Here is a 15,257-nt window from a genome sequence, read left to right as displayed (position 1 = left end):
GTGGCAAAAAGCTGCGCAGCCAATCAGCATCTCCATGGGGAGTGTTCAGCGCCTCTATGCAGACCCAATCTGATACACTGCCCCCTCCCCCATCCTAATACATTGCCCCATAATCTAATACACTGCCGCTCCTCCCTCCATTCTAATTAAGTACACTGCCCCACTCTCACCACTCTAATTTAATACACTGCCCTCCCCTAATTTAACACATTTCCCCCAACAGGGCCGGACGGGAGTACGCAATTGGTCTTGAGAGAGAAGACAAGAATCAGACAGGAAATATCTCATATGTCTTATGGCTGGTCGCAGCCACAGCACAAAGCTGCCCCAGGGCAGGTGGGCCGCAAATATATCCATCGTGGGCCGTATGCGGTCCATGTGCCGCAAGTTTGCTGTAGAGACTAATATTTAGTGTCTGAATTGTGTAAGGAGTTTATATTTATTTACTGAGTTTAGTGTGCAGTATTAAAGAGTCACTCTGGACCCCTAAAGTACTTTAGTTTGCTGAAGTGCTTTACATATGAAGAGTGTATTCTTTTTTTTTCCTTTTTACAAAAAGTGCAGATTTCATAAAAACTGGCACTTTTATAAATTAACATTGTTTACACCCCCTGGATGTCAATAAGTCCTGTTACTCCTGGTTTGTTTAGCTCAAATTCAACAGGCAGCAATTGCCAAGAGCACCTGCCTTGCAAAGACTTCTCAATGAGCTGCATTTGGAAGTCTGTGATTGGACAGCCACAGAACGTCTGGGAGGGGTTAGAAAGGGAGGGTTTGCTAAGGTTGCAGACAAGAGATATGTGTCTTTGGAAGCTGTTTTTAGATTTAATCCAATGAAAACATGCATAATTAAATGCATGCAATTTCACTGGGGTTATATCTACTAAATGGCGATTTTTAATTTATTTTATATTGGGGTAGGGTAGTGTCCCTTTGGATCTATGGGTAGTGTGTTAAGATAGTGAGGTAGAGAAGAGGAGGGCTTGTCTGCAAGTGAAAATGATTATTACTATCTCGCTATAATGAAAATTGCTATGTAAAAGCCAACATTGTGAATTGTTTTCAATATCACTGCTATGATTTTTTCTTTTTCTTGCAACAGATGTCATGAGATTCTAATCTTCCAATAGACCCATAATGGAATTCTGTTCTTTTTTGCCCTCATCGTTTTAGTATATTCACAAAGACTAGACAAGTATACAATCTCTATGGAAACATTTCTAAAATTCTCATTCAGAAGGCTGTGAAGATTTACATTTCACAAGTGTCAATCTCCGCAATATTCATTAATGATTTTATGGCTGCTGTCCTGTATTTCAAGGTGTTAGCCTCCAGGTTTCCTGTATTCATAACTTCTTTTTGTTAAGAATCCATATTTGAAATGTAGATTGGAATGAATATCAATGTGTGTGTGAGTTCAATCTCTCGAAATACCTGTGATCTCTCCTGTCTCTCCCATATCTGATGCATCTTATATTTTCTGGGCAAGTCACAGGCATAAGCTGATGATCCAGAATCGATCTGGATTTTATCTAAAGCTTATTCGCTAAAACATGTGTTGCTGGAGTACATCTGGACACGTGAAATTTCCGGCTGAAATAGCTGAATTGGAAACATAATTGAGTATTGCCTATTCCGTCTGTTTTGGCAATTTGCGGTTTATTGAGTAACACGATTGCTGTATATACATGGTGTGACAACAGGTAGTCATTGACGGCTGTTCTCTCCAGATTCTATGATGCTTTTATCTTGTGATGTGATGTCTTGTAAAGTAAAGGATTACGTATCGCTTTTTGTGTCTTATATATTTAAACAATATAAATGGAAAACACAAGCCAGCAAATGATAATTAACAATTTATATTCATGGTCGCTTCTGTTTAAATTGAACTGCGGCCTCTGTTGCCCCTGTTTCGTACGCATCCCTGGCTTCGAGATTTTAGCACTTCCTATTATGTGAAACCAAGCATTAGAAACTGAAACTTAATATTTTTTTTTCCATGAATAAATATATTTGATGGTACATAAAATAACATAAAAATGTTCTGCATGCAATATTCCTCCTCCACTTCATCTTTCTCTAACTAAGCGCAGTCTGTGATACACGCACGGCCTGTATTCCGTGACAGTATGCAGATACAAGTATTAAGTTGTCTTTTTCACATCGGTTTGACAGATGCAAATTACTGGTACTTGATAGATGTCTACCTGGTTGTTTATTGGAGAATGTGATGTCATGGACAGACTGCAAGGTGTGCACAAAAAGGGGCATTTTATGAAGATTTCTTGTATTAATTCTATGCTGCACACTTGCTGGTCTGTGAGTCACTAATGTACAATGGAAATAATATCATAATAACAATGCAAGATTTTAAGTGGCGTGACTGGATTTTACATTTGTTTAGCAAATGTAGTGTTTATGTAGTAAAAAGATACAAACATACAAAAAGAAGGACATAGGTAGGGTTTGTATAATGAGAACAGTGGGTAGGAATGGGGGCAATGAGAAGAATAGAGAGGGATATGATTGGGAACGGTCAGAAGACTAAGGGGGATAGGATTGGGAACAGTGAGAAGACTTAGGGGGATATAATTGGGAACAGTGGGAAGACTTAGGGGGATAGAATTGGGAACAGTGAGAAGACTTAGGGGGATAGAATTGGGAACAGTGATAAGACTTAGGGCCATAGAATTGGGAACAGTGATAAGACTTAGGGGGATAGAATTGGGAACAGTGAGAAGACTTAGGGGGATATGATTGGGAACAGTGAGAAGACTTAGGGGGATAGGATTGGGAACAGTGAGAAGACTTAGGGGGATAGGATTGGGAACAGTGAGAACAGTATAGAGGTATAGGATTGGGAACAGTGAGAAGGCTTGGAGGGGATAGGATTGGGAACAGTGAGAAGAGTATAGAGGGGTAGGATTGGGAACATTGAGAATAGTATAGAGGGGTAGGATTGGGAACATTGAGAATAGTATAGAGGGGCAGGATTGGGAACATTGAGAAGAGTATGGAGGGATAGGATTGGGAACAGTCAGAAGAGTATTGAGGGATCGGATTGGGAACAGTCAGAAGAGTATTGAGGGGATAGGATTGGGAACAGTGAGAAGAGTATAGAGGGATAGGATTGGGAACAGTGAGAAGAGTATAGAGGGGTAGGATTGGGGACATTGAGAAGAGTATAGAGGGGATAGGATTGGGAACAGTGAGAAGAGTATGGAGGGATAGGATTGGGAACATTGAGAAGAGTATTGAGGGGATAGGATTGGGAACAGTGAGAAGAGTATAGAGGGATAGGATTTGGAACAGTGAGAAGAGTATAGAGGGGTAGGATTGGGAACATTGAGAAGAGTATGGAGGGATAGCATTGGGAACAGTCAGAAGAGTATAGAGGGATAGGATTGGGAACAGTGAGAAGAGTATTGAGGGATCGGATTGGGAACAGTGAGAAGAGTATGGAGGGATAGGATTGGGAACAGTGAGAAGAGTATGGAGGGATAGGATTGGGAACAGTGAGAAGGCTTGGAGGGGATAGGATTGGGAACAGTCAGTTGGGGGTAGGATTGGGAACAGTGAGAAGAGTATAGAGGGGTAGGATTGGGAACATTGAGAAGAGTATAGAGGGGATAGGATTGGGAACAGTGAGAAGAGTATAGAGGGGTAGGATTGGGAACATTGAGAAGAGTATGGAGGGATAGTATTGGGAACAGTCAGAAGAGTATAGAGGGATAGGATTGGGAACAGTGAGAAGAGTATGGAGGGATAGGATTGGGAACAGTCAGAAGAGTATAGAGGGATATGATTGGGAACAGTGAAAAGAGTATGGAGGGATAGGATTGGGAACAGTGAGAAGAGTATAGAGGGATAGGATTGGGAACAGTGAGAAGAGTATTGAGGGATCGGATTGGGAACAGTGAGAAGAGTATTGAGGGGATAGGATTGGGAACAGTCAGAAGAGTATAGAGGGATATGATTGGGAACAGTGAGAGGAGTATGGAGGGATAGGATTGGGAACAGTGAGAAGAGTATAGAGGGATAGGATTGGGAACGTGAGAAGAGTATTGAGGGATCGGATTGGGAACAGTGAGAAGAGTATTGAGGGGATAGGATTGGGAACAATGAGAAGAGTATGGAGGGATAGGATTGGGAACAGTGAGAAGAGTATGGAGGGATAGGATTGGGAACAGTGAGGATGCTTGGAGGGGATAGGATTGGGAACAGTGTGAAGAGTATAGAGGGGATAGGATTGGGAACAGTGAGAAGAGTATAGAGGGGTAGGATTGGGAACAGTGAGAAGAGTATAGAGGGGTAGGATTGGGAACATTGAGAAGAGTATAGAGGGGATAGGATTGGGAACAGTGATAAGAGGATGGAGGGATAGGATTGGGAACATTTAGAAGAGTATAGAGGGGATAGGATTGGGAACAGTGAGAAGAGTATGGAGGGATAGGATTGGGAAAAGTGAGAAGGCTTGGAGGGGATAGGATTGGGAACAGTCAGAAGAGTATGGAGGGATAGGATTGGGAACGGTGAGAAGACTTGGAGGGGATAGGATTGGGAACAGTCAGAAGAGTATAGAGGGATAGGATTGGGAACAGTCAGAAGAGTATAGAGGGATAGGATTGGGAACAGTCAGAAGAGTATAGAGGGATAGGATTGGGAACAGTCAGAAGAGTATAGAGGGATAGGATTGGGAACAGTGAGAAGAGTATGGAGGGATAGGATTGGGAACGGTGAGAAGACTCTGAGGGGATAGGATTGGGAACAGTCAGAAGAGTATAGAGGGATAGGATTGGGAACAGTGAGTAGAACAGCGAGGATAGAAATTGAAACTGTGAAAAGAGCTTGTGGATAGGAATGAAAAGAGGACGAGGCAGGACATGTTTGGGAGCATGCACATAGGGGATAGAAATAAGAACAGGGAGACAAGGATTGGAGGAGGGAATAAGAACAGTGAGAGGAGCCTTGGATTGGATGCACGGATAATAAATTGGAGCAGAGGCTAATTAATTAGAGTTGGTACCAGTACAATAGGGCATAGAGAATAGGGCATGGCAGCTTGAAACCAGTAGAAGAGAAAAGTGATGGGAAATTGCACCATGAGAAGATAATAGCCGATGGACATTGGAACCAGGAGAAGAGAATATTGAATGAGAATTTGAAAAGAGAAGATAATATGGGGTGAGAATTGTCACTGGCTCCAGGAGAAGAGGATAGGAGGGAAGAACTGAAATAGGGACAAGAGGACATGAGGCAAGCCGCAGGAACTGAAATAGGGACAAGAGGATATGAGGCAGGAATTGGCAGAGGTGCAGGACAGGCTGTGGGAATGGTAGGATGAAATAAAGGTACACCCCACTCAGGTATTAACTTCACCTTTACAATTCATCGAGCATAGCCACGGCCACCATTATATTTTACATAATTCAGTGATCTCAGACAGAATCATGCTTTCCTATGTTATAAATCCTATTTCCATTTATTAAAATGCTTATTTGTTCCAAATTTCAGGATGATTAAAGAAATAGCCTGCTGTGCAGCTCTGGGAACCTTGCCATGCAAACTAATCCTGATTGCAAGGATGTTTGTTCCTTTTCTTCGTGCGTTTCCCACTCAGACCTAAATGATCATATTGTGCGGGCTGCCCATTTTACCAGACATGCTGCACGTCCTTGTCGCAGTGTCCATTGTCCATTTTTCGTGTGTAGGTGGAGGTATACATATATAGATAATTGACATATACACGCTATGTGAATAGTGAAAAAATGATTATCTACCCTATTAAACATTTTTAGGGATAAGAAATGGGGTAAAAAAAAAAAATATAAAAATTTAGGGCAAAATAAGTGATTTGGGAAAAATTCGCCAGATTTGCTAGTCACACCTTTTTTAGACTGCATATTTTAATTCAGGTTTTGGCTCTCTTCCTAACAGAAGTGCTACTGTGGACATTGGATTCAATGCTTCCTTGTGAGAAGCATTTAATGTGCTCGAGGAGCATTGGATTGGATGAGAAGATGAGGACACGACACCTGCTAGATGACATAATGAGAGGAAGAGCAGGAGACGCACCAAGCGAGTTTTGGCGCTGGTGAAGAAAAACTTTTTTTTTTTATTTCATTTATGAGGGGACTGAATCTAAACAGTAAGGAGACACTATAGGGTTTGGAATGCATGTTTATACTCCTGACGCTATTGTGTTCCTTTAAGATTCCTCTTTAGCTATTGCAACTTTGTTTTCAGATGATTCATTGGACAAGTGCTTAGTGCTAACTAGAACAAAGTTTTACAACTTATTTTTATCATTTTATGATTTATTAATATTCATTCGGTACCTACAAAATGATTTAAAGTTAAACTATATAGTTAATTACCAGTTGCGTACATAGACTAGAATTTGGGTATGAGGTAGTTGTTGTCAGGATGGGGCTGTAGCCCAACACGCACATTTAAGTCGAAGTGATAAACGTATTACCGTGCCTTAGAATGGTCGGGTATAACGTAGAAAGAATAGTCAGAAACAAGCCAAAGTCAGGGACACAGACAGGAGCATAAACGAAAAGACAAAGCCAAATGTCGGAGATACCAGAAATATGGATAGTCAGAACAAGCCAGGATCAAAAACCAGGATAACAATATACCAAATGCACTCTCGGATAACCAAAGTAGTGGAAACCACGACAGGGCACTGAACACTAGCAAGTTTGGGTTTAAATAACCTCCAAAGTCTGCTCATTGGTTAAAAAGGGACCTATGACTCTAAAACGTGTGTGTGCATCGAAAACGTGATGCAGCATGCACGTTTACATCACATGACGTTTTTGGGGGCAGCGCTGTTTAGTGCGTGGGACTGAAGCGGCCGGCATTCATAATGTTGGACCTGGCCGCTACACCAGATGCCGCTTACAGGGAGAGGCGTTGTGGATTAGGTAAGTAACATCTCCCTCCTGCAGCATGACCGCACCGATCGAGTGCTTCCACACGGCGCCGATCGGGCACCGTGTGAGTGCACCAATCAAGTGCCGGCAGACGGTGCCGACTGGGCGCCGTGACAGTTGCGCTAAAGAAAAGCAATTGATGTAGATGATTAACAAATGATTCGATTCCTTGAAATATCAAAATCCATACTCCCTCGCCGTCATATCTCTTACCAGTTGTCGAGTTTCGCTCTTTTTCAAGTCGTGCCACGCATTCTTGTTTGTACTGTGCCCACTTTTTCTGCATATCATTCAGCATGGACCCCGTGACCTACAAACAGAGGAACAATCAGACTGTGGGAGTAATTTACTCAGCAATGAATCAGACTGTTCATTTACATGAGCTAAACGCTAATAAACAGATTATTTTGGCTTGCAAGCAAGGAATAATTCAAACTTTCCATTTTTGTGCACATTTGTAACAAATATATGTTATAACCAATTACATGTCGTGGAAGGACAGGAACATGGGATGCAGATTTATGTAATGTTTTATAGCTGCCTAAATTTTAAAGGGGACTTGGAAGTAATTGTAGAAAAATAATCTACGCTGAATGTTTGAGTTTGAGAATTTAATATGGCTTAAAAAAAAAGCCTTTGGCCCAGATGTTGTGGACTACATCCCCCTTGAAGCTTTGCTAGCATTATGGCTGTAATAGCATTATGGGAGATGTAGTCCAAACATCTGGAGGGCCAAAGGTTCCCCACCCCTGGCTTAAAGGGACACTCTGTGGTCAACTAAAAAGGTACGTTTCTTTTTCTTTTTTTATCAATGAGGAGCTACTGATTGGCTTAGGGGATCACCGGTCTAAGCCAATTAGCGGCACTCCACTCTTCCCGAAATGGAGATTCAGAGTCGGATGCCACCTGGGGGACATGTTGATTGGTGTTGATCGCTCACTTTGGGGTTAAACCGAGAGCAGTTTATCTCCTTAAGGTAACCGTGCATTCAGGGGATTCCTGGCACCATAACAATTTCATTTAGATGAAGTTGTTATGTTGACCAGAGTGTCCCTTTAATGCATTTAATTTGGTGTTTCATTATGAGTATTTTGTCTTTTTTTTTGTCTTGGGATTTTACCTTTGGCCACCAATACCTTGTAGGAGCCCTCCACACAGCTAAGAATCTTTATACATCAAATTATTGGGATTTATAAACCCAGAAGGAATGTGACTGGGGCTATGTTAGAGTCACACGTAATTTCTAAACCTAGCTCACTATACCTGTACACTCTTCTTGATTCTAACAGTAACCCTGGCCTTATAGTCTTGAGCAGATTGGCTCCCACTGTGTGCCAGTACTGTAAAGAAATTGTTAAACACATAGACTTTATATATATGTATTTTCATTTTTGTTTTTTATATGGCTACAAGAAAAAAACTGAAGTTGAAAAATTAAAATGTTATAGGGTTACAGTGATATTATCTTCTATTAAATGTATATTTTGTTACATAAAATAGAAAGATATTTTTAGTTAAGAAATAAATCATTTTCCCAATTTCTGCGGTATGAATAATTGTACATTTATCTATTTGCATATTAATTAAGTATAAAGCTATTATATATGCCAATGAAGGCTGTTACTCACACAGATCATTGATAATGTGTAAATCACATACTGTCAGCTAAACTATGCTTCATCCAAGCTGAGACAGTCTTTTTTTTTTTTTATGTAAATCAGATTCTTATTATTTTTGCACGAGAGTTACACGCATGACGGAATAATACAGAAAATAAAAAGGAGATAAAAGTAGAGAGGGCCAGCAAGACTCACAGGTCTCCAGGTTAACATATTTCTATTGACCTTGCAGGATCCCATAAGTAATCAAGCTCAGTAAACATCTCACGCATCATGATTGGAGCTAATCTACTCACAACTCTAACTTTTAAAAGCTGTTAGAATTAGAGACCAATCTGGACCGGGATTCCGGGGAGGGCACAATCCATACTATATGCATTATTTTTTGAAATTTACATGCTAGTACACATAGGGTATGCTAATTGGGCCTAGTATTGTCAGATTGTAAAGGCAGTAACAGTTAGAGCGCTGAGACAGTCACTCACTGACAGACACACACTAACTGACAGACATACAAACACCCTCACTAATTTGACACACACTGACATACATACACTAACTGACAGACACACACTAACTGACAGACATACAAACACTCACTGATTTGACACACACTGACAGACACACGTACTGACACTGCAACACTCAGACACATGGTTCTCATACACTCACACATTATTTACAAACAATGTATTTATAAATACACTGTACATTTATTTGTGAGTGCTGTATACACCAAGCAGAATAACTGGACAGTACATCTTCTTCTGCCACACTTCGGTCCACTCCCCAAAAATCTATTTATGTTTTTTTTTGTTTTTTTTTAAGTAAGAATGTTTGACATACACATATAAATGTCCATGTTTGTAGTAAAAGGGAGATTTGCTATGTTATCTTCTTATTCAAATGCCTTTGTAGTATATATTTTCTAAGACACTCCTCCCAAGTGATACAAACGGATAGAATTGTTTGTTGTTTCAATTGCCAAGTGTGATTCGAAGGATGCAGTTAGACATTCCCGGAATAACATATACTGCAACACGCTCACTATCCTAATAATCATAATTAATCGCATTCATTGGAACCTTTGAAGTACTTCCTGAGCTGGTGATTATCCAGAAAGTGCTTATTTTGCTAATTATCTTCAGCTTTATTCTTTAACTCTGTTATTGTTAAACTTGTCACAGTTATTTGGACGTCGGCCACTGACCGATAGAATGTAAGCAACACGCTAAACTTATAAACTTCTTTGCTTGTCTGTTTTTTGTCAAACGTAAGAAATTCATGAATTTAGAAAAAAAAAATAATAAAAAATACCACTGCACCTAAACCTTTAGCATGTTTAAATAGGTAGTTTTTTTGTTTTGTTTTTTTGTGAATTTTATTGCAAAGGCATAAATCGGTTATATATATTTTTTATCGTTATTATTACTCTGATGATATATTTTGCCATTCCTGTAATGCCAAGTGTGGTTACAGGAATTTAAAATTTTTAGTGACCTCTGCAAAATAAAGCTTTCATTTACGGTATTTTCTTCAGGGCTAGTGATCTAAGGGAGGTTATGCCCTTTAACCCCTTAAGGACCAAACTTCTGGAATAAAAGGGAATCATGACATGTCACACACGTCATGTGTCCTTAAGGGGTTAAAGGGACACTCCACTACCCAAAAACAAAATAAATAAAAAATTCTGTTTAGTACATATAACCCCAATGAAAGTATGTATGCATTTAATTATGCATTTTTCATTTGAGGTATATATAAAACAGCTTGCAAATCCTGCAGTGCTCTTGTTTGAATAAAGTGCAGATCTCAATAAAGTCTGTGGCTGTCCAATCACGGACTTCCCAATGCAGCTCAATGAGAAGTCTCTGCAAAGCAGGTGCTCTGGGCAATTGCTGCCTCTTGAGTTTAGCTCCACTGAGCTATACAAACCAGGAAGTAACAGGACACATCTGCTTGAAAGCCAGGAGGTGTAGCCAGGTTAGTTTATAAAAAGTATCAATTTCTATTAAAAAATATAACACAAACTCTTCACACGTAAAGCGCTTTAGAAGTCTGGAATGTCCTTTTAAGTGTTCATCAGGCAGCTTTTTAAAATGTAGACCAAAATTGTTTACTTGGAAGCTTGAGTATTCCTCTTAAGGTGTGGTATGTACACATGTCTGCTCTGCATTCAGTCACACATCCCTGTTGGAGCCAAGTAATTTAATGTCATGCCCTCTGTCCCAGAGATGAAAGCTGAAATTATCTGCATTCTACCGATAATTCCAAATGTGATTTTTATTGAACAATAAAACCACTGGCTCTGTCAGGGCTGCCAGCAGTACAGTTTAAATTTGACAGTTTAAACTGTTCCAATTTTGTTCGTTCGCTGTTGTTGTGGTTGGAGGCAAAGAACTACATATAATAATTCTCCTTAATTTATGCTCACATTAAAGGAACACTATAGTCCATAAAACAATTTTAGCTTAATGAAGTAGTTTTGGTGTATAGATCAGGCCTCTGAAGTTTCACTGCTCAATTTTCTACCATTTAGGAGATAAATCACTTTGGTTTCTGTTTATGTAGGCATAGCCACACCTCATCTGGCTGTGACTGACAGCCTGCATGAAAGTAAAATGGTTTCATTTTTTAATTAGATCTAACTTACTTTTAAGGTTTTTATCTCCTGCACTGTAAATTGAACTTTAATTACATACAGGAGGGTCCTGCAAGCTATTAATAAAGCAGAAGATAAGAAATTCTAAATTAAACTGAATTTGCAATAAACGAAGTGTAAACATTAGATGACGCTTTACAGGAAGTGTTTAGGAAGGCAGTGTAAGTCACGTGCAGGGAGGTGTGCACAGGGCTGCATAAACAAAGTGATTTAACTCCTAAATGACTGAGAATTTATCAATGAGACTACAGGAACATGATATATACGGCAAAACTACTTCAATAAGCTTAAATTGTTTTGGTAACTATAGTGTCCCTTTAGAGGCGTCTCTCTAATTAGGCGATATAGGCGGCCGTCTAAGGCCTCGCGGCCACCTAATTTGCCTTGGTGCAGACCGAACTGTCGGGTTCTCGGTCCATAACCGTGAGAGGTGGCCCGGCGGCTTGTCCACTGGGTGCAGGGCCCATCCACCTGGTCTACCCATAGAGAGCAGAGCCACGGCAAAGCTCTGACCGGAGCTCTTGAGAACGAGGTCTGCAGCTCTGCGCGCGGCGGAGTTGCAGACAGAATAGTTATCTCACCGGACCACCAGGGACTGCGACCACCGGACCACCAGGGACTGCGACCACTGGACCACCAGGGACTTACATAAAAAAGGTATTTCAGTGTGTGGAGGCATGTCCACTGACCCCCCACCCTGCCCCACCAAACTGACCCTCCGATACCCTGCCCCCCGACACTGACCCCACATACCCTGCCCCCCCACACTGACCCCACATAACCTAACCCCCACATACCCTGCCCATTCACACTGTCATACACCCTGCCCACCCCACACTGTCACACGCTCTCACCCCCTACCACAATTACCTGCCCTCGCTCTTCCACATTTAACATGTCACATTAACGCCACTAATCCTGTCACACTTTCTTCCCTTCAACCTGTCGCACTCCCTCCCTCAACCATGTCATACCGCCCAACCCTGTCTCATTAATCCCCTCACCCTGCCACAGTTACCCCTTTGCGCACCCTGTCACACCCAGAATAAGTTCATCATACACACAATCATGGTCAAAGGCCCGCCCCAAACACACAACACACAGCAATCAGCTACCCCATACACATACAGTTTCATAAACAAACATAGACATGCTCACAGAGACATACATTCACAAACAAGGAATGTTAAAGGATTATAGAATGTGTGTGGAAAATGTCTATGTGAGTTTTCTTTTTTGTATTTTTATTATTTTGTTGGTGATTTTTTTTTTTTTTAAGCTTTTTTTTTTTTTTACCCAATCAAAAGTTTCATTTCTGTTTGCAATAACCCCTGCACACAAGCACTTCTGTATACATGACTGCCAGACTATGCAACCGTACACGGCAATCATGTATAAACAATCAGCATCACTGCAAATTAATTTAGTTTGCAAATTATGCCATAACTACAGTCCGAGAGCTCACAACAGAGCGGCACAGGGAGCCGCGACAATGCAAGCCTCTGAGCAACGAATACCAGTACTACAAGCCTGCCTTTAACCCCTTAAGGACACATGACATGTGTGACATGTCATGATTCCCTTTTATTCCAGAAGTTTGGTCCTTAAGGGGTTAAATAAAACTACAGCTCATTATACACACACGATGCAATCCCTATATATTTTTTTATTATGAGTTTTAGTGGGGGCCTCATGTTTGAGTTTCGCCCAGGGCCTCACAAAGTCTAGAGCCGCCACTGTGTCCCTTTAAACACTTGATTTAGTATTTTTGGGTCTGTATAGGAAATGTCTAATTCTCCAGGAGTCATCAGTATATTTACTGAATTACTTATTTTTCCTGTCTTACGTTTTTTTTTATTTTACTTTTTAAATGTTTTTGCAAGTCTGTCAGTACGGTAGCTGAAAATGATTATGTTCAAACCAAATACGTGGATTTTTAAGAACATCTGGCTGTATAATTTATCACTTCCAAGTCTACAATGCAGTTGTTGACCGCCGACTTCAAAGGGCTGAATTTGTCTACACGGCTATACAAAGCATGGCAGCGAAATAATACTGGTAATTGTTCGCATCATTAACAAATGCAAATACTAAGAGATCATAGTTCATATTATGTGAATTGAAAACTCTATTTCTCTGTAGTATTATGGCTCAGAATTAATTTTGTGTTGATAAATTGATTGTGCAACTGGTTTTCTACAGGTTAAAGTTTACGTGTTGTTGTACACATACCTAATAAAATGTAATCTGTACGTACGATATCAGAAATGGTATGCTGAAATGGGGGCATTGTAATTTAAAGACAAATTACTGTTAAGTAGTATTGCTATGGAGCTCTAAGACACAGCAACAATACAGAGCTACTACAAAAGAGGTACAGAGGGACTTGTGCCCAAATACAGGGACTGCCCACTTAAGTAGGGACACTTGGGAGGTATATGAATCAATCACCAAAATCACACTCACTGAAAAGTGTAAATACTGGAATATTAGGCTCAGTGGAGCCGCGGCTCTTTCTTTATATCATTCAGCACCAGAGACTTCTCTGCAAAACAATGTTTTCTAATCTCCACCAATGTGTTCAGATGACTTCCATAGGGACATTAAGGTAGAAAATATTGTTGGCTTAGTCCACCTGTATTTGCATGTTTTAAAAGCCACAATCTTTCCTTCCAAATGTACTGCCATTACATCATTCTTTACACTAAACCGGGAATTCTCGAGTTTTGAAATGGGAATGAATGTTTTTTTTTTTATGTATTATTTTTCTCAAAACCAAACACGTTGTATTCATCTTTCTGTGTCAGGGGTATGGCATTTTCTGCTGTATTCTCCTGAGGACTGGAAACTCTGACCTAACGCACTCCTCCAAACTATGAATGAGTGTAAGGCCTACAGTTCAAGGTGTGATTAGGGAAATTCTAAAGGGCAATACAATAATCTTAAAGGGACACTATAGTCACCAGAACAACTTTAGCTTAATTAAGCCATTTTGGTGTATAGAACATGCCCCTGCAGCCTCACTACTCAATCCTCTGCCATCTAATGTTTATCCTTCCTTTATTGCAAGTTCTGTTTAATTTAGATTTTCTTATCTGCTATGTTGATAGCTTGCTAGATCCTGCAAGAGCCTCCTGTATGTGATTAAAGTTCAATGTACAGAGCAAGAGATACAATTGTTTAAGGTAAATTACATCTGATTGAAAGTGAAACCAGTTTTTTTTCCATGCAGGCTCTGTCAATCATAGCCAGGGGAGGTGTGACAAGGGCTGCATAAACAGAAACAAAGTGATTTAACTAATTGCAGAGAATTGAGCAGTGAAACCTGAGAGGCATTATATATACACTAAAACTGCTTCATTAACCCCTTAAGGACACATGACATGTGTGACATGTCATGATTCCCTTTTATTCCAGAAGTTTGGTCCTTAAGGGGTTAAGCTCAAGATGTTTAGGGGACTATAGTGTTCATTTAATGCATATCTGGAATTGTAACTGTTTTCTTCATGTCAGACAGTCTGTGACAATGTTACACCTTTACTGCTGCTGTATTCTAAAGTTAGCACACACATCACATTCATCACTAAATATTTACAAGATATTGGTCCAAGTGTATAAACAGAGAGAGAGAAATGTCTGTATTTTATCTGCATCTGTTTAACAGATTGTTGCTCAATCCTAATGCGAAGCAAAGCAAATGTTGTATCTACACAACGTACAGCAGAATTCCCACTGTTTCTTCATTATATTCTGAACAATTGAAGGCACAATCGGCGGTGGACAGGGGTCATCATGGTCACTCTGACTGATCTGCGGACATGTAGCCCCTACACAGCAAACTGCTATGCACTGTGTGCACTGACACCTTTATATCGTTGGTACTATTACGTTTTTCAGCAATTTGAGCTACAGTTGCTCTTCTGTATGATAAGACCAAACTGGCTAGCCTTCACTCCTCATGTGCATCAGTTCACTCCACATGTGCATCAGTGCCTCAGTTCTCCTTGGGCGACCATGACCCTGGTTTACCTCTTG

The 15,257-nt window shown here is 40.4% G+C and overlaps 1 protein-coding gene across 2 annotated transcripts in view; it reads right to left on the bottom strand.

Annotated features, from left to right (window-relative positions):
• GLP2R (glucagon like peptide 2 receptor) overlaps positions 1-15,257 on the bottom strand; it is a 90,653-nt gene that overhangs the window by 35,243 nt on the left and 40,153 nt on the right. For both annotated transcript variants that reach the window (XM_063456085.1, XM_063456086.1), the window contains exon 2: positions 7,155-7,251. In XM_063456085.1, coding sequence (XP_063312155.1) covers positions 7,155-7,251 — 97 coding nt within the window. The remainder of the gene's footprint in view (positions 1-7,154; positions 7,252-15,257) is intronic.

The sequence above is a fragment of the Pelobates fuscus genome, chromosome 5, assembly GCF_036172605.1.
Source record: "Pelobates fuscus isolate aPelFus1 chromosome 5, aPelFus1.pri, whole genome shotgun sequence".
Classification (NCBI taxonomy): domain Eukaryota; kingdom Metazoa; phylum Chordata; class Amphibia; order Anura; family Pelobatidae; genus Pelobates; species Pelobates fuscus.
Note: the sequence above shows the minus strand (reverse complement) of the source record. Positions and strands in the feature narration are given on the sequence as shown.